This window comes from Microcaecilia unicolor, chromosome 5 (genome assembly GCF_901765095.1).
Source record: "Microcaecilia unicolor chromosome 5, aMicUni1.1, whole genome shotgun sequence".
In the NCBI taxonomy this organism is placed as follows: Eukaryota; Metazoa; Chordata; class Amphibia; order Gymnophiona; family Siphonopidae; genus Microcaecilia; species Microcaecilia unicolor.
Window position 1 is genome coordinate 145,245,314 of NC_044035.1, and position 20,813 is coordinate 145,266,126.

General features: G+C 47.6%; 1 protein-coding gene across 2 annotated transcripts in view; it reads right to left on the reverse strand.

The window, feature by feature from the left end:
* The window catches only part of ZSWIM8 (zinc finger SWIM-type containing 8), a 279,619-nt gene that overhangs the window by 138,001 nt on the left and 120,805 nt on the right, over positions 1–20,813 (reverse strand). For both annotated transcript variants that reach the window (XM_030203397.1, XM_030203396.1), the window contains exon 11: positions 1,052–1,183. In XM_030203397.1, the coding sequence (XP_030059257.1) occupies positions 1,052–1,183 (132 nt within the window). The remainder of the gene's footprint in view (positions 1–1,051; positions 1,184–20,813) is intronic.

Sequence of the window (20,813 nt, forward strand, 5' to 3'; positions counted from 1 at the left end):
TGGCCTGCAGCCACTGAAGCCTGCACTGCAACCCTCATTGAAGTTATGGGGAGTGGGGTAGGGACAGAGCATGGGTGCATCAGGTTTGCTGTTTTTTTCTTTTTCAAAAAAGTTGGCAACTCTAGTGCCCACCCATCCAACCTGTTGGCCCACCCAAAAATTGCCTTCTGGCTACGCCACTGCACTGCAGATGCAATCATGTAGAAAGAGGAGGGTTTCAGTGCTGTGAAACCCAGATTGAAATGGATGAAGAACATTGCTCTGCTCGACATGCTAGGATAATTGAGTGTATATAGTTTTTTTGAGGATCTCGGAGAAAAAAAGGAAGCTTGGAGATTGGGCGGAAACTAGATGGGAGATAGGGATCAAAGGTTTGCTTTCTTAAGTAGAGGACAGAGAAGAGCACGCTGCCAAGGAAGGGAAACAAGACCATCAGAAAAACTAGAAGTAAGGAGAGGAAGAAGGTGTGAGATTAGATGTGGAGCCAGGTGCTTAGACAAGGCAGCAGGTAAGGGATTGGCTGACTGGGAAGAGAGACTGAACGAGGCAATGATGTGTGAGAGGGAAAGAGAAGTGGGGAGATTGAAGATAGACCACCTGGAGGAAAGCTCACTTAGTGTATGGGGGAGGGGGGAATTGAGGGTAGAGGGGGAGAGGAAGAGGAGGGTGGGGTAAGGGGGAAGGGTGATAGGGGAAGAAGGGGTGGGAGGTGCAAGTGAATGATGGAGAGTAGCAGTTTTAGATTGCCAAGCCTTTGCAAGGGAGTCCAAAGTGAGAATTAGGAGGTTGTAATCAGGTTGAATCAAGATAAGTGGAGCTCTCAAGTCAAGGACCCAACAAAGGGCACAGGGGCAATTAAGGGGGTGTGAAATTTAATTATTAACGTTTAGTGAAGCAAACTGTTTTACATTCCTTACAGCGAGCATGAAAGAAGGCACCAGTGGCACCAGCAGCATTCTCTTCAGTGTTAACAGCAAAGCTGAAGAGAAAAAAAAACAGACTGAAGCAATGAAAGATGTAAGTCCCTGGGGCAAAAAATGGACTGTTATACCTTGGTTGGAGGCTGTTCCACCTTCAGATCTGGCGGGTTGGCAAGCAGGTCTTTGGCTAGCTCGACGGTCAAACAGCATGACTCATTACTGTAGCCATGGGCATACAAAGCTTCAGCACAGGCAAAGAGTATCTGGGAAAACAAAAGTAAAACACAGTTAGAAATTCAAATCTTAAAACTTTTCAAGTCACATTTACCCTGCAGCTTGATATTTGATGGACTCAATAGCATTGCTGAAATACATGACAGAATTTTGCACGGTACATAAATATCAATTTAAAAAAGGTTTTGGGGAACGATGAGCAAGGGTTCAGAGGAGCTTCAAAGCCTGGCAAACCAACTATAATTTGAGGGTGTTTGAGGTGGTTAGCCATAAACATGATACTGGGAAATATGAATAAACGAGCTGGATTTTACCCAAAGTCTTCAACATGGTACCCTATTAAAAGTATTTTCATACCAATTAAGATAGTGGTTTTGTTATTTGGATTTATGGCTAGGTAAAGGCACCATGAGGTAGCAAGTGAGGTCTTATGGGGGGTCTTTGCTTAAACCATTTATTTCTTCCTCCAATATAATTCTGTTACTTGTGGAATTGCCAAAGTTACTAATATTCTGCAATATTTTATCAGATTGATACATGGCTTTTGTACACTGCAACTGGCCCTACTTTTAGTGCTTTTGTGGTTTTTCAAAAGTTTTTATGAAGTCTTTATTGAAAAATAATACACAAAATCTGATACATAACACATCATGCATATCGTAGTACAATCCACTTGAACATAATACAAATCTTTAGTGATGTAGCGAACAACTAATACAAAACGTGGTGATGCTCTCAATTCAAACAAAATGAACATATCTTCCTGCGCTAGAGCGCCTATTAGACCATTCAGATTATCCAGTTCAATACTTCAGCCTTTATAAATTTTATGTTATTCCCCAACTCCATCCCACCCTAACATTCAAAACCCCCCTCCCCCCCTATCTATCCCTCTCCCCCCCATTTTAGCACCACCTAAACCTAAAGCATCAGTCAAGTTATACATGAAGGATAAAAGAATCCCAAGTCAGGTGCCATCTACCCAATTGGTTACATCTTTCCGCTAATAGTCTTTCCATCTCGCAGATATGCTTCAATTTTTGAATCCACCGAGTTATTGGTGGAACTGAGGGCTGCTTCCAATGAGCGGCAATTACAACTCTGGCGGTGCTTATCGCCTGCTTCAAAAATAATTGCTGGGCATGAGGACGACCCGCAACTCCCACAGGAAATAAGAAAAAGGTTGGGCTCCATGGTATCGGGGTACCCGTCCACAACTGCAGCCTGCTACGTATCGCCCTCCAATAAGCACTGACCTTTCTACATGTCCACCATATGCGTCCTGCTGTTCCCTTTACCCCACAGCCCCTCCAACACAGCCCCGTCGTTGTGGGGTAGATGCGCTGAAGACGCTCAGGCGTCAAGTACCATCAGTACAACACCTTCACCGCATTCTCCTTAAAGGGTACATGAGACGACACTCCCGCCACAGCCCGCTCCATTTTCTCCCAAGTTGTCTCCTCCAGTTCCAGGCCCAACTCTCTCTGCCAACTCTTCCTATGAAGTGTGTAAGCCGGGGACTGTCTGTTAACAATGTGATAGAGGCGCGATATCAGCCCATTGGTCTTTGGTGGACCCTCACATATAATATGGTTTCTAGTATTGATTTTTCCCTAGGCACTACCTCCCGGACTGCCCGTGTCTTGAGAAAAGAAGACAGCTGAAGATATGCATACCGATCAGACCCTAGGATCGGGAATCTCTCAAGGGCCTCCGAGTACGACAATAGGGTCTCACCCTCAAACAGTTGACCCCACAGTCGTAAACCTCCCGCATACCATCTTGTGAATGCTCCTTTTAATGTACCAGGGTAAAATAGTGGTTTGTGAGCTATGGGAGACAGACGAGAAAGTGTGGTACTTTTTTGTGGAAAAATACTATCCCAGTTTGAAAGAGTGACGTATATAGAAGGACACAGTCCCACCTCCAGTGACCTAAGTGAACTCGGGATCCTAGTGGCCTCGCACCTAAAGTGTATTGTTCCAAATGCACCCATTGCCGGTCCGGGTAGTCCTGGAACCATTCTACTGCCGCACGCGCTTGGACCGCTCTATAGTACCATGCCAGATTGGGTACCCCCAGCCCTCCTCTCTTCCTGTCCTGATACTGAACCAAGCGTGCCAATCACGGACGTTTTCCGGCCCAGATAAAGCGCATAATACTATCCTGCAAATTTGCTAAAAATTTACGGGGCATTGTGATTGGGAGGGCTTGAAAGAGGTAGAGCAAGCGCGGCAACACATTCATCTTTACCGCAGCTATTCGGCCAAACCAAGAAAGATCAAGGTCACCCCATTTACCCAAGTCCTCGATAAGTGTCCCCGCCAAGCCCTTATAGTTTGCCATAAAGAGATCCAAAAGGTGTGCTGTCAGGTTGACCCCCAGGTAGCGAATGCTCCTGTTAGCCCACAGGAAGGCAAAGGATGATTTCAGCGAGTCCTCGAGCTCCCCCGGGAGATTCACATTCATAACTTCAGACTTTGACATATTTACTTTACAACCTGACACATTCGAGTATTCCTCAATCTCCCATAGTAGCCCAGGAAAAGTGGTCATGGGACGTGTGACGAACAACAACACGTCATCGGCGAAGAGGGATAATTTGTGTTCTCTCCCTCCAATAGAAAGTCCACAAATATCTGGGTTAGTTCTGAGCCTAGTTGCGAATGGCTCCATGACCATTGCAAACAGCAGGGGGGACAAGGGACAACCCTGTCTAGTGTCTCTGTGTAAAGGAATCATTGCAGAATTGCCCTCATTTACGCGTATACACGCTTTAGGAGAGCTATAGAATGCTTGGATCCATCCACGGAACTGTGGTCCTATCCCAAAGGCCTCCATCACTTTGTACATGAATGGCCAGTGCACCCTATCGAAGGCTTTTTCGGCGTCTAAGCTAAGGAGACAAAGAGGCTTCTTCATTCTCCCAGCCAGATACATTAAGTCGACCGCTCGCCTGGTGTTATCTGTTGCTTTTCTGTATGGGACAAACCCCACCTGGTCAGGGTGGATAATGGCTGGGAGCAAGGGTGCCAGACGATTGGCCAATACTTTAGCTAGTATTTTGACATCAGCAATTAAAACGGATATTGGGCGATAGGACCCACAGTCCGTATGGTCGTTATTCGGTTTGGGCAATACTGCGATCCATGCTTCCATCATGGAAGTAGGCATGGACTCCCCCTTCCCAATTAAACAGGTCAGTTAGTAGCGGGGCCAGCTCAGGGGCAAATTTCTTATAGAATTCATTGGGGAGGCCATCCAGCCCCGGTGATTTACCTGCAGGCAAGTGCTGGATAGCTTTCTGTATCTCAGCTGGAGTGACCGGTGCATCAAGGGTGATCCTCTGCTGATTTGTCAACGAGGCTAGGTCACTCTCAGCTAGATAGTCTAGAATAGATTCCTCAGGGGGGCTGATCTCACGAGCGTATAGTTCCTGGTAAAATTCACTAAAACGCCGCCATATGGCGTCAGATGTATTTAGTAATTCACCCCTCTCATTCCTAATGTGAGTGACCGCTCGGTCAACCTTTCGCCTACGTAACTTTATAGCCAAGAGACGTCCTGCTTTGTTGGTGTATTCATAGGATCTAACCTTATTTCTATTTTGTATCCAACTTAATTGTTCACAGTAAATAAGAGTCCAGTTGGAGCCGCTGCCCCCGCAGCTCCTCCAAAACTGCTGGGGAACCACCCACATTATGCTGCCTCTCCAGGAGCCGGATCTTTTCCAGACACTGGGCCAGTTGAGCCCTACGAATCTTCACACGTTTACTAGCTATCTGTATAAAGTAACCTCTTGATACTGCCTTCATAGCATCCCACACGACACTGAGAGGTGGGCCCGACTCCCTATTAAACTCCAAGTATTCCTTCAGGACCTTCCTGCATCCCTCCGCCACCTCCCCCTCCAGCAGTAACTCTGTGTTAAGCGTCCATCTTTTGTCTTTGACTTCTGCTCTGACTGTTGGCAAGGTAACCCAAACTGGGGCATGATCAGAGATGGTCGTGCTGCCGATTCCCATTTTCGGACCCCTCTCAGCTAATGTGACGTCGAGAAAAATGTAGTCAATATGAGCGTACGTCTTATGTACTGGTGAAAAGAATGTATAGTCCTTCATAGTTGTGTGGCTCAGTCTCCAGACGTCTAAAGTCCCCAATGAATAGACCAGTGAACCCAGGGCCAGAGAGTCCTTGTTTATCGATTGCTGGGGTCTCCTGGATCTATCTAACACTGGGTCCATGACTTCATTAAAATCTCCCCCCAAGACCAAGGAGCCCTGAGTAAATGTAGCTAATATGCTCTTCACTTTGGCGTAAAAGGACCCTTGGTGTTCATTGGGTGTATAAAGGGATGCTAGGGTAAGGTCCACTTGATCTATGACAATTTGCAAAAACAAAAAACGCCCTCCTGGGTCACGCTTAATATTTTTTATTTGAGCCGATATGGATTTGTGCAACAGCACCGCCACCCCGCGTTTTTTGGATCCATCAACAGAGGAGGCAAAGAAAGCACCGGGATAGTCTCATGCACCCTCCGGAGATGGGTCTCCTGCAGCAGGACAATATGCGGTTTGAGCTGCTGTAACTCTTTAAACAGTTTCTGAGGCATGTTCAGCCCCTTCACGTTATATGATATTATCTTTGTGTCTGTATTCATTACTAGGATATTAGGTAAACTTAACCCCCCAATGGCTAGAGTCCACCCACTTCATATTCATGTACTCCCTGATACAAGTGGTGCCCCCGACCCTCCCTGATCTCCCCCCCCCCCCTCTTGTCTGACACCAACTATAGGCACAATCCCCATAGTGGGAAAAGAGAAAATGACACTCAGACACCCACACAACCCAGCCGCCACATCTCCCCCCGAATTACCCCAAATTACACCAGGGTCTACCACCCTTTTTTGTCCGTGCCATTGTCATTCATCCACACACTAGGCCCCAGCACACCAACCGTCCCTTTAAACTACCCCCTCCCTGTGTCGCTTGTAACTTTAGTACATCATAGACAACATTCCCCCCGCCCTTGTTAACCCCCCTTATCATCTATTAATTAAGAGACTTCATATCCCTTATGCAAAAGGTAACATTAAATCTTAAAACATAACAGATGTTACTCCCGCATCTTTACCATTGGCTCAGAGTTATCCAGTGTCCCTCCGACTGCCTTACGAAAAGTGACCTCTAGTAAAGTATACTGGCCAGGCTGCCGCATCTATTCAGGTGTCTTCCACAGCCACTTTTCGTTTTGGGTTACTCCTTTTAGTATTTGTAGGGACACGCTGCCATTTTTGAAGCTTGGCCTTCGTAGCAGAAGCTAGACCACCTGGGGGTTTGCTCGTTTTCACCAGGTCTGCCATATGCAGGGATGCCCAGGCTTCCACCAGTGATGTGACTCTACTTTTGGCTCCCTGTATGGTGTAGTTCAGAGAGAAAGGAAACCCCCATCTGTACGCAATCTGCTCCTTAGTTAGGATATCCAAAACCGGTTTCATGAGGCGTCTCTGCTGTAAAGTGAACTGCGAGAGATCCTGATACACAGTTATTTTAGCTCCTCCGTATTCCAAGTCTGGCTTTTTCCTGGCGCTATTAAGAAGTTGTTCCTTCACTTCATAACTCTGAAACCGGGTAATAATGTCCCGTACTCTGTTCTCCTGCCGCGGGCCAAGCGATCTATGTGCTCTGTCTATTTCTACCTTCACCGCTGCAGCCTCGGCCCCCAGTAAAGTAGCGCATAGCATTTGTACAATGTGTGGAACATCTTCAGTCTCGCCGCCCTCCGGGACTCTGCGGAATCTAAGGTTATTCCTTCTGCCCCTGTTTTCGAGGTCGTCAAGCTTGTATACAAGATCTGAATTCTTTTGATCCAATGCTTGAAGTTGGGCCTCATGCGAGAGCAGGGACTCAGCGTGCTCTTCCAGCTTTGTTTCCGCATCTTCGACACTGTTCCCCAGCTCCCGGAGGTCAGAGCTCAGTGTCTCCATCCGGTCCAGGATCTCGTCTTTCGATTTTTTAATATCGCCTTGTATACCAGAAAGGAGCTGGCGAAGTTCGCTTGATATTCCTTTCTTTGCAGGCGGTTTCCGCGTTTCCGCCAAAGACAACGCAGAGTCAGAGTCTGATTGAGACGCCCGCGCCATTGCCTCGTGGCGCTTTTGATCGTTCTGCCGCCTGTCGACTTCTCCGAGTCTTTTGGGCGCGCCGAAGACGCTTTACTCATGCTACTGCCGGTGAGGGGCGATGGGGAATTCTTCCGATGAGTTTAAAGTGACTGGTGACTGCCTTTTATAGCTATTTTATGCTTCGGGGAGCGGGAGCAAGAAAGCTAGGCTGCCATCGGTCGCGGTGACGTCACTTCCTCCAGTGCTTTTGTGTTTTAGGAAACTGCTAGGAAGGAACACCACTGGCAACAGAATGATGATTTTGGATATCAACTTGAGGGTGGGTTTAGAATATTGCACAACTTAGGTCAGACATTTGCAACTGCACAGTGAGCAAAACCTTGCTGGATGGGAAGTCGTTATCAAGTAACATATTGCTACTAATTGGGTTTCTGCCAGGTACTTATGACCTGGATTGACCACTGTTGGAAACAGGATACTGGTCTAGATGGACCATTGGTCTGACCCTGACCCAGTATGGCTGTTCTTATGTTCTTAATCCAAAAACATTTCACATATGTCTAACTGTATTGTTAAGATTCTAAAAGAACACTGGCATATTGTTCTGAACCTAGAATCCTTCTCTAAAAAGGGATTAATGATTGCAAACAAAAAGGAGAAAAATTTAAAGGACATGTTAATACCATCTGCTGTGCATTATAAATGTGGAAACTATAAGTAAATTATGACCACTAAGACCTTCACAAAGCATCCACTGGAAAGGAGTTTGTGTGAAGACAATTCTCCAACTATAAGACAGAAGGCGTAGTATATGCTGGCCAGTGCCCCTGTGGTTTATTTGGAAGGCAAAGAGGAGGTTTAACATCAGAATTATGGAGCACAAAAGTGATATGAAATGACAGTACAAAGAGGAACCGCCGGTGAAACACACACTGACAGCTGGTCATATTTTTGAAGAATACAAGTTCTGTGTGCTGGCAGAACCAAAGAAATCATGAAGAGGAGGTTACCTGGATGATCTGCTTCTTAAGATGGAACAAAGGTTCACTGATTTTGATACCCTCTCTCCAGGAGCACTTAACATATATGTCTGTATATTTATGATTATTAGAAACAAAACGTGGACACTACACATCTCCTCAGTTCTTATTACCATTTTCATGGTTGCAAAATAGTTTATGGTATTTTTAGTCAATAATTTTTAGTTATTTTCTAGTTTTTTCATCTCCTGTCTCTTGTCCTATTAATGTTTGCCATTTTGCAATTGGCTGCAATATAATTCTCTATGGTATTTTTTTAGTTATTACTTTTTAGTCATTTTTGTCATTATTTCTTTTTCGTTTTTTTTGACCCTTTTACAATTATTGTCTACCACCTTGGAACTTAGGATTCACTCACATTGTATTGGTGCTCATTTTCCCAATGTTGGAAAGCATAGATGACGTCGCTGGAATGCAGTGATATCATCGAGCCCAGTTTTCATTGCTGATTTTGCTGGTTTCTGTATTTTTAAAATAATTTTTTAGTGATTTTGATGTGGACCAGCTTGGCTTTTAGCATGTCACTGTTTTAGTTTTTGCAGCTATTTTATTGTTTTTGGTGAAATTTTCACACTGGATTTTGTTTTCATGAGACCTGAACACTGTCTTTTTATTCACATAAATTACTCATTCTCACCTAGCATGCTGTGATATTCATTTCCCAGTGTAAGTTCTGTTTTATTTTTCATTGTCTGTGTGACTTGCCCTCAACAGTGTGGACTCATGCTGTTCAAATAATGTGCAAGACTGCCATCTCTTGGAAGAAATTGAAAGAAACCCTGTTTATTAACAAAGTAGATGAGCATGAGCTCCTTTTTATGATTTAATTTTAGTGAAAGTTTTTCTATGACCCATTTTTAAGTGGAAGCTTTCCTCCCTTTTAGTTTCACACCAAAGTGGTAAAGGTAAAATTATGTATCATACCTGATAATTTTCTTTCCATTAATCATAGCTGATCAATCCATAGACTGGTGGGTTGTGTCCATCTACCAGCAGGTGGAGATAGAGAGCAATCCTTTTGCCTCCCTATATGTGGTCATGTGCTGCCGGAAACTCCTCAGTATGTCGATATCCAAGCTCCATCCGCAGGACTCAGCACTTAGAGAATTATACCCACAAAGGGACACTCTGCCCAGCTCACCACCGCCGAAACGGGGGAGGGGAATTAACCCAGCTCATCCCCACACAAGTGGGGGAGGGGAATCCGTCCAGCTCATCCCCGCGGAGCGGGAGAGGGACACCACACCCGCCAATGCGGGGGGATCTGGCTTATCCTGCAACCGCAACCGCGGGAGGAGCTGACTGACCCTAACACCGCCGAAGCGGGAGGGGTACAAAGCTGCCCTACTGCCGCACGAAGCGGGAGGGAGCGCCGGCAGAATTTATGTCTCAATCCAGCCCCGTAAAATGGAGGGGAGAGGAATGCAGCAGCTCACTGTAACACAAATTCGTCTCAACTCTTGAAGAATCCATTGAAAAACTTGAACACGAAGTCCTCCTGAACAGGAACTGAAGACTAAACTTGAACCTGAAATGCAACCAGAATATAAACAATACAGATATCTGGGAGGGGCTATGGATTGATCAGCTATGATTAATGGAAAGAAAATTATCAGGTACGATACATAATTTTACCTTCCATATCATCATGCTGATCAATCCATAGACTGGTGGGATGTACCGAAGCAGTACTCACCCAGGGCGGGACATTGAAATCCCTGACCACAACACTGAAGCTCCAAACCGGGCCCCGCCCGAGCAGCCACAGCCAAGCGGTAATGCCTGGAGAAGGTATGGGCCGATGCCCAAGTTGCCGCCTTGCAAATCTCTTCCAAGGAGTCGGACCCGGCCTCTGCCATCGAGGCCGCCTGAGCTCTAGTGGAGTGAGCCTTCAGCTGGATAGGCGGCACCTTCCCCGCAGCCACATAAGCCGCTGCAATGGCTTCCTTGACCCATCTTGCCACTGTAGGCTTAGAAGCCTGCAGACCCTTACGAGGACCTGCAAACAGGACAAACAGATGATCCGATTTCCGGAAATCATTGGTCACTTCCAAGTATCTGATGATGACTCGTCTCACATCCAGATATTTGAGAGCAGAGTATTCCTCTGGGTAGTCCTCCCTACGAAAGGAAGGGAGACAGAGCTGCTGATTCACATGGAAGCGAGAAACAATCTCGGGCAGGAAGGAAGGCACTGTGCGAATAGTCACTCCTGCCTCAGTGAACTGCAGAAAAGGCTCTCGACATGAGAGTGCCTGGAGCTCGGAAACTCTTCTGGCTGAAGTGATAGCCACCAAAAAGACTGCTTTCAACGTCAGGTCTTTCAGAGATGCCCTAGACAAGGGTTCAAAAGGCGGCTTCTGCAAGGCTCTTAGCACCAGGTTGAGATTCCACGCAGGCACCACTGAGTGCAGAGGAGGGCGCAGGTGATTAACTCCCTTGAGAAAGCGCACCACATCTGGCTGCGAAGCCAGGGAAGCACCCTTCAGGCGGCCCTTGAAGCAAGTCAGAGCCGCTACCTGGATTTTAAGGGAACTGAGCGACAGCCCTTTCTCCAGACCTTCTTGCAGGAACGCCAACACTGAAGAACTTGGAGCAGTGAAGGGAGAAAGTGAGCCTGCTTCACACCACGCTGCAAAGGTACGCCAAACCCTGGCGTAAGCAGTAGAAGTAGAGCGCTTCCTCGCTCTCAGCATAGTGGCGATGACCTTGTCTGAGAAGCCCTTCTTTCTCAGACGCTGCCGCTCAATAGCCAGGCCGTAAGACCAAAGGGGGAGGGATCCTCCATCACCACGGGACCCTGATGTAACAGGCCCTGCTCCACTGGCAGCCGCAGAGGAGCGTCGACTGAGAGCCTGATCAAGTCCGCATACCAGGGACGTCTGGGCCAGTCCGGACCCACCAGGATTATCCGGCCCGGATGCTTTGCCACCCGGTCTAGCACCCTGCCCAACATGGGCCAGGGCGGGAACACATAGAGAAGCTCTTGTGTCGGCCACTGTTGGAGAAGAGCATCTACTCCCAGGGATCGAGGGTCCCGTCCTCTGCTGAAAAAGCGCGGCACTTGGCAATTGGCCGATGACGCCATCAGATCTAGGCTCGGCTGGCCCCAGCGCTTCGTGATGTCCAAGAACGCCTGAGCAGATAGCTGCCACTCTCCGGGCTACAACGTATGGCGACTGAGAAAGTCCGCCTTGACATTCATGACTCCGGCAATGTGGGCCGCTGACAGCTGTTCCAGGTTCGCTTCCGCCCACTGGCATAGATTCATGGCCTCCTTGGCTAGAGGGGCGCTCTTGGTACCTCCCTGGCGGTTGACATAGGCCACAGCCGTGGCATTGTCCGACAGGACCCGTACTGGCTTCAACGCCAGTACCGGCATAAACTCCAAAAGCGCCAACCGAATGGCTCTGAGTTCCAGGAGGTTGATAGACCACTTTGCCTCTGCAGGAGACCAGAGCCCCTGCGCTGTCCTTCCCAAGCAGTGGGCTCCCCAGCCCGACAAAGAGGCGTCCGTCGTGACGACAATCCACTCCGGGGTCACCAGAGGCATTCCTGCAGGCAACTTGTCTGTCTGCATCCACCAGCTCAGCGCCTTGCGCACTGCTGGGTCCAAGGGAAGGCGCACAGCATAATCCTCCGACATCGGAGTCCAGCGCTGCAGCAGAGAGAGTTGTAGTGGTCTCATATGAGCCCTGGCCCAGGGCACTACTTCCATCGTGGCCGTCATAGAGCCCAACAGCTGCACATAGTCCCAAGCCCGAAGAGGAGAGGCTACTAGGAACTGGTCCACCTGAGCCTGAAGTTTGACAATCCGATTGTCTGGCAGGAACACTCTGCCCACTTGGGTGTCGAATCGAACTCCCAGATACTCCAGGGACTGAGTCGGGCGCAGCTGGCTCTTCTCCCAGTTGATGATCCACCCCAGGGAGCTCAAAAGAGCAACCACCCGGTCCACAGCTTTGCCGCACTCTGCATAAGAGGGGGCACGGATCAACCAGTCGTCCAGATAAGGATGGACTTGTACTCCTTCCTTTCGCAGGAAGGCTGCGATGACCACCATTACTTTGGAGAAGGTCCGCGGAGCAGTAGCCAACCCGAAAGGGAGGGCTCTGAACTGGAAGTGTCGGCCCAGGACTGCAAAACGCAGAAAGCGTTGATGAGGAGGCCAGATGGGAATATGCAGGTACGCTTCCTTGATGTCCAAGGAAGCCAAGAACTCTCCTGCCTTCACTGCCGCTATAACAGAGCGGAGAGTCTCCATGCGAAAGTGCCGCACTTTCAAGGCCCGATTGACCCCTTTGAGGTCGAGGATAGGCCGGACAGAACCTCCTTTCTTTGGTACCACAAAGTAAATGGAGTAACGTCCCTTGCCAATCTGATTTTCTGGCACCGGAACGACCGCACCCAGGCGTATCAGGTTGTCCAAGGTCTGCTGCACTGCCACAGCTTTGACCGGAGACTTGCAGGGAGAGAGTACAAACCCATCTCTTAAGGGTCGGCAGAACTCTAACTTGTAGCCGTCTCTGATGACTTCCAGCACCCAAGCGTCTGAAGTTACTCTGGTCCACTCGCCCAGAAACGAGGACAGGCGTCCTCCAATCTGCACTGGGCCATGGACCAGGACCCCGTCATTGGGTACGAGACCCTGGGGGAGGACCGGAGGGCGTACCTCCGGGACGGCGGTCTCTGCGAAAGGAATGCTGCTTGGGGGAGAAGTTCCTTTTGAAGGAAGAGGGGGCAGAGGAGCCCGACTTGCCCGGGCGGTACCGACGGGCTTCCTGAAACCGTCCTCTGGAGATACCAGGGCGAGCACTGGCCCGAGCCCTGACCTCTGGTAACCTCTTGCCCTTAGACGTGCCGAGATCGGTCACGATTTTGTCCAGCTCGACCCCAAAGAGCAGATTGCCTTTAAAAGGCAACTTAGCCAGGCGGGACTTAGAGGCGTGGTCCGCAGACCAATGTTTCAGCCAAGGCCAGCGCCGCGCAGAGACTGTCTGAGCCATGCCTTTAGCCGAGGCTCTCAAGACATCATACAGTAAGTCTGCCAAATAAGCCAAGCCCGATTCCAGGGCCGGCCAGTCAGCCCTCAAGGAAGGATCCGAGGGGGAAGCCCGCTGCACCATCGTCAGGCACACCCTGGCCACATAGGAGCCGCAAACTGAGGCCTGCAAACTTAAGGCAGCCGCCTCGAAGGACGACCTTAAAGCCGCTTCCAATCTTCTGTCTTGGGCGTCCTTTAGTGCCGTGCCACCTTCCACTGGCAACGCCGTTTTCTTAGTCACCGCAGTGATTAAAGAATCCACGGTAGGCCAAATAAAGGCCTCACGTTCACTTTCAGGCAAAGGATAGAGGCGGGACATAGCCCTAGCCACTTTGAGGCTCGCTTCCGGGACATCCCATTGAGCCGAAATTAAGGTGTGCATGGCATCATGCACGTGGAAGGTTCTAGGCGGGCGCTTCGTCCCCAGCATAATGGCAGAGCCAACAGGGGCTGAGGGAGAGACGTCCTCTGGCGAGGAAATCTTCAAAATGCTCATGGCCTGCAGTAACAGGTTGGGCAAATCCTCTGAGCGAAAGATCCGCGCTGCAGAGGGGTCATCCGCTCCATCCGAGCGGGAATCCGTCTCCTCCAAGGAATCCCCAAAGGACCGTTGGGAGAACTCAGATACGCTGCCCTCATCCACATCAGAGGAAACAGCGTCCTCTAAGGCCTGGGAATCCACCCGAGGGCGTTACTTCCGGGGGCCTCAACCCCGTTATCGGACAAGGGAGAAGGGGCAGCGTTTTGCATAAGGAAGGCCTGATGCAGCAGCAAAATAAACTCGGGGGAGAAACCCCCCAGACTGTGAATTTCAGCAGCCTGGGCCACAGCCCTAGACGCACCCTCAACCGGCGCTCGCTAGAGCGGGGGAGCAACATGCTGTGCATCCAAGATGGCGTCCGGCGCGACACTCCGCGAAGGAGCCGCGCGGGAAGAACAGCGCTTAACTTTAGCCGCTTTTTTGCCGTCGCCCAAATCAAGGGCGGCCATGGCATGAACGTCTCCCAGCTCAAGGGCGGCCCAAGAAGAAGCTGTCCGAGCAGAGTGGCCGGCCAAGATGGCGGAAGCGAGCAGCGGGGGATGGGCGTTTATGGCGGGAAAAACTGCCGCGCCGGAGGAAGACCCGGGACACTGACCGGCCTCCAAACTGACACCCACCAAGGGCGAATCAGACTTTAAAACCCCCGCATCCCCGCTAGAAGCGCACACGCGGTCTGGGGAGCGATTCTTCGCGCCCTTGCCCTCCGACGCCATAGGCCACGTGGAGATCAATCGGGGAACCCCCTGCCCGCTACAAAAAGGTAAAAATTACCTGCTTCTCGCTCCGAGCTGTAACGACCTGGTGTCCCAGTGAGTAGCTGCAATAAACGTTTAAATAAATGTCGAAATAAACGCCCTTAAGGACGTCCCAAAATTTTTTTTTTTTTTTTAACGGAGCCAGCGGGAGGGGGGAGAAAAGGAGGGACCTGGCACCACCAGGTTTGCACTTGCTCAAGAAGAGCCCTCAACCCCAGGCACTCAACAAAACCTAAAAATTAGGCTTGGAGGCCTAGCCAGAGCTGCTGCTGTGTGTGACCACCACCTGCTGAGATAGAGAACATACTGAGGCGTTTCCGGCAGCACATGACCACATATAGGGAGGCAAAAGGATTGCTCTCTATCTCCACCTGCTGGTAGATGGACACAACCCACCAGTCTATGGATTGATCAGCATGATGATATGGAAGTGGTTGTTACACACAGTTTGGGTAGGTGTCCTTGTTTTACCTCTTGTATTAATCGGTATACATGTGCATTTGACTTATTTATTTAGTGACATATTTAGTTATTTATGACATTGTTGGCATACTGGTCTATTTTACATGTTATGGTATATCATCATTATTGTTATTATTTTTTACCAATGAGTCACTTACTTGTTCATTCATGTTTTACTAATATGTATTTTGCTCTATTTGTCATTAGTTGCTTTTGCCCTGATGCAGCCCTTGCATGGATGAAACAGCCAGCATTACCGTTTGTGATCTGCTTCTTTACATCATTGCAGATCATAGTACTTCCAAAGCCAGGCCATGATTTGAGGTCACCCAGTTCGTACAGGTCTCTCTTTTTGCTTAATTTTGTAGAATAAACTATTTGCAAAAATATTGGCAAACCAACTATCTCGGGAACTCCCCTTCATTATTCACGATTCCCAGATAGATTTTGTTATGGGTGTTAAATTGTGGAAAATATTGATAAGATTTTGGTTTCTCTGGAAGATGTGAGATGTTCTCGAAGGTCTTCTGTGCTGATTAGCTTTGATGTGGAAAAGGCCTTTGACACAGTTCATTGGGATTTTCTATTCCCGGCTTTGGACAGATATGGTATCCAGTTTCTGGATAGAATACTTGCTTTATCATCAGTCAATGGCAAAGCTGTGGGTTAATGTGAGGTGTTTTTTTTTAAAGAGCATTTTGTTATTTGTTGTGGCACCCGTCAGGGATATCATCTCTCCCTTCCTTCTGATTCAGGAGATCCAGGCAAACCCAGAAATTCAAAGTGCGAGGATGGGGGACCAGCAATTTAAGATCGTGGCATTTGCTGATGACCTACTAGTCCATATTGTTGACCCCAAATCTTCCCTTTTGACACTTACGAAGAGTCCTACAGAATATGGGGAATTCTCTGGCTATTCACTTAATTGGTCTAAGTTGGAAGCCTTTCCTACAGACCCTGGAGTTCAAACAACTTGGGAAGCAGACTTTCCCTTGAGATAGGTATCCACCTCTTTTAGATATTTGGATATTCACTGTGATCTTCCATGATCCCTTGCACCTTGGGAGGGGAAGACTCTTCAGCCCTCGGAGATAAACTCCTTGGCTGGTATAAGAGACAAATCTGACTCAGATTTAGCTCAACCAAGTAAAATCTGTATTGGCATATCTCTAAGCCAATACAAAATGATTGTTCTCTCTGGAGCAGAGTTTGTCACCCAGAAAAGCCAGATGCTCAGACTGAATAGCAAAATCTGCTCAGCAAAGCTTTCTCCTTCTGCACTTATATACTGGTATAAGTTTCATTTCTCCTAAAACATGAGATTTCTTCTATTCTAACTTACTGTTCATATAAAGATATTTCCTATTTTCTTACCAACCTCTCCTGCTTGTGTTCACATGCACACTTAGTGGTCATTGGTTAATACCTTACCCCATACATATGATCCCCAGCAACAGCAAACAAGTTGCATGAAAACACCTGGCTTCTTCTTCTCTAAACACATATTTGTGGAGGAACATCTCCTTCTTTGGAAGGAGTCTCACTCACCATCAAGGTTATATCAATTGTTTGTCTGCCATATATGGACCACAAAGCTTCAGTTCCTTATGTGTTTCTCCTTGTCATGTGATTTACCAGAAATGCATAATATTAGCTATTTACTGATAATCAAGGCTCATGCACTCTGTATACAGGCCGCAATAGGTAGAAATGAAACTTATGCTGATGACAGCAGTTCCGAGTGCTTGCAGGCCAAGCAGAGGAAGGAATATACATCTCCCTTTTGAAAGGCACTTAAATGATAGCCCAGAGAGAGGAGCTTCGGAGAAGACAACGATAGAAGTGGTATAGAATCCAGCCTGATAGGATGAGAGGTGCCCCTTGCGAACTGTGAGGAGAAGACCACAGGGCGTGGTGTGGTGAAGTCCACTGGTATAAGCGGTGAGAGGTGCCAACGCGTTGAAGGTACACCTGAAAGTGTATGTGTACATAAGTTTGAAGACGTTTGCTGTAAGTACTGCTACTGTTTTTATTTGGATTTTGATGGGGGAAATTAGGTTTTAATTCTCGACTAATTTCATTGAGAGTAGAAAATGGATAGTGCACTGGAAATTGTTTGCACCAGTACACCACACCTTGCAGCAAATCCACTAAACTGTTATATTATGAATGTTGGTAAACTTATAGATGTTACCAAATATCCAATCTTTGCCTTTGACACTATTAGGGCAGATTAGTTTGATTAAGATGGTTATTTTTCCTAAATGGTTCTAAGTGCTGCGGATACTCCCCATTCATTTAATAAAGAAAAATTTAAACAGATTACATACTCTGTATAGACATTTTTGTTTGGGGGGGGTGGGGGGAAGAAGAGAGAAAGCCGAAGTTGCAGTCGCATTATTTATATGCTAACTGGAGACAAGGTGGCTTAGGGCTTCCCGATTTAAAACTTTATAGCCAGGCCTGTTTTATTCACTTCCTTCATGAGTGGTTAATCAGCGGGGAGGTCTATACTGCAACAACATATGAACGAAGTTTCTTTTGGCCCCTGCCATTTGAATTATCTGCTCTATGTTCCAGCGGCGTACCAAGGGCGGGGTGGTCCGCCCCAGATGCACGCTGCTGGGGGGGTGCAGAGAGCAGCCGCATGCCTGTCGGCTCTGCTGGTTCCTTGCTCCCTCTGCCCCGGAACAGGTTAGTTCCTGTTCCGGGGCAGAGGGAGCAGGGAGCCAGCAGTGCCGAGAGCCGCACGAATGCTCCCAGTACCTAAAAATGCACCCCGGGGGGGGGGGGGGGGGGGGGGGGTGCGCATCAGCGATCCGCCCCGGGTGGCAGCCGACCTAGGTTTATCACTGCTATGTTCCCATGTCCCAGTTGCCGCCCCATTTAAAACGTTACTCCTTGGATCAACTTTTGAAAGCTATGTGGAACGTGGTTAAGGTGAAACAGGGAACCCCTGTTTTGAGGATAACTCATTTGATGGATATGAAGAATACTGAAATATGATTTATCATCCAAGATAAGTACTATGTGTTGTGAACAGCATTTTCATAGTCAATTTTGTATCTTGAAAAAGGCTATCTTGTTGTTATATGAATACTATTGACGTTAGTGGAGTTTTTTTCAGACCAATGATTAAAAGGAGCCCTCGGTATTTATGAAAGTTTATCGTTCAAACTAAGGTGTTTGAGAGATACTGAGGTCTTTTTTCTCCACTATTTTTCTTTAACTTTAAATTTTATCGAGAGCTTTAAATAGTTTAACAACTCTTAACCATTAAAGTAATGTTCCAATACAATTTAAAACAGATATCTCACTCCGTATCTAATACAGATGCTCACTAATTAATACCACTCCCACCATACCCCCAACATCCTTAACATCAACACCCTCATTCCCCCTAATATGTTTCCCCCCTCCCCCACTCCCACCCCTCACCATTATAGTTGCCCTAACAAATACATCATTCACACTGCATCTAATATACGATCCAAATGTACCCATTCTGTCGCTTCCTGGTCAAAGTGCCCTAATCTATGGTCTGTCAGTATCTCCAACTCGGCCACCAGTTTGACTTTTGTTAACCACTGCTGTTCAGTTGGTCCCAGTCCTCGACTTCCAGTGAAAGGCAATAATTGTCTTTGCCGCTGCCAAAGACGTTTTATATGCCTCTGCCATTTTAGTCCTCTTCTGTTCCCCATCCTAAAAGACACCACTTGGGACCACAGGGAAACTCAGAGTCCAGGACTTCTGTGAGATTACGCACCACTTCAGACAAAAGTTTTGCGGAGTGGACATGTCCACCAGTTATGCAAAATTGTGCCAACAGCCTTTCCACATCGCCAGCACTGATCGCTGGCGTCCGGGTATATTGTTTTCACCCAATCAGGTGTATAGTACCATCTACTTAATACCTTGTATGCATTTTCTTTAATCAGAACACATATAGATGCTTTTTTCACCTCCAGGCATATCGCTTTCCACTCAGCCGTGCTTAACTCGCATTCCAGGTCATGTTCCCATGCACTCATATATGATGGTTGAACAAAACCCTCTCCCCTTATATAACGATACAAAAAGGATATAGCCTTCCCCATCTTGCCTACAGAGACCCATAGATCTTCCAGATGCTCAGTCTCATCTAGATCAGTTTCTAGCCATCCCTGCTTATTAATGAAGTGTTTAATTTGTAAATAAGCAAAGAAGTCTGTTGTAGGTAAGTTATGGGATTCTTGTAGTTCCCCAAAAGTCCTTATGACCCCCTGATTCCATTAGGTCCCGAAATCTAACCAATCCTCGACAGGCCCAGCCTGCAAATACTGCTCCCTGTCGGCCGGCTGGGAAGCTAGGCTCCTGTGCTATCTGCGCATAGATCGACAGAATTCTGGTCCCGCGCAGCTTACATTTTAGGGAGCTCCACAGTATCAACAGGTGTGAAATGAATGGACTTGATGTCAATTGTTTATAAGTTTTGGCTGGGACTGAAGCCCAGAGGACTGCATCTAGAGAGTATCCCGGGACAAAGTACTGTTCCAGAATCGTTATCGATGACTGCTCCCCCTACTCTATTCTGTTATCAATTTTAGTTGGGCCACCCAGTAATACCACTGCAAGTTAGGCATGCCTTTCCCCCACTTGTTCTGCCGCTCCCCACATCACCTTCCTGGAGAGTCTAGCCAAGCGCCATCCCCAGACAAATCTGGAAATTTCCTATTGAAAGTGCATGATCTCCCCCTTGGGGACCATTAGGGGCAGAGATGGAACAGAAATAGCAACCTGGGTAATAGGTTCATTTTAATGGCTGATATTCGTCTCCACAAGGATAGCCACCCATTTTTCCACCTACTCATGTCCCTGCGGAGTTCCCTAAACAGAGGGATGTAATTTAAGGAATATAATTGTGACAGATCTCTGGGGATCTGTATTCCTTAGTATCGGAAGCACGTTCCTGCTTTTTTGAAAGCAAATGACTAACATTCTATCCAACTCCTTATCTGGAATAGTTACACCCATCAATTCAGATTTGTCATGATTGACTTTAAAGCCTGACATCTCCCCAAACCTATTAAGCTCCCTAATAGGCAGCGTCAGCAAAGGGTTGCCCACATAGAACAGATCATCTGCAAATAATGCTATTTTATGTTCTCTCCCCCCAAGTTGTATTCCTCTAATGTCAACTAGGGTACAAACCCTGTGTGCCAGGGGTTCGATAGAAAGAGCAAATAAAGGGGAGAGAGAGGGCATCCCTGACGAGTGCCCCTTTGGATCTTGAACTGGTCAGAATATCCCCTGTTGACTTTAATTCTAGCTACCAGAGACTCAAACAGACATTGAAGCCATCCCACAAATTTAGTCCCAAACCCCACTGACTCCAAGACCTCCCACAGGTAGGACAATTCTACCCTGTCGAAGGCCTTCTCGGCATCTGTGGTCAACAAAGCCAATGGAACCTTCTGCTTTTGGGCTCCCCAAACTATATTCAGAGATCGCCTAATATTATCTACTACCTGCCTTTTGAATATAAAGCCTGATTGGTCTTCATGGACTAACCGTGGCGGCAATCTGCCATTATCTTAGCTAATATTTTTACATCTACATTTAATAGGGATATCGGTCTGTAAGATCCACAAGCAGTCGGATCTCGTCCTGGCTTTAGAAGTACCGGTATCCCCCACCTCATGCATGCTGGG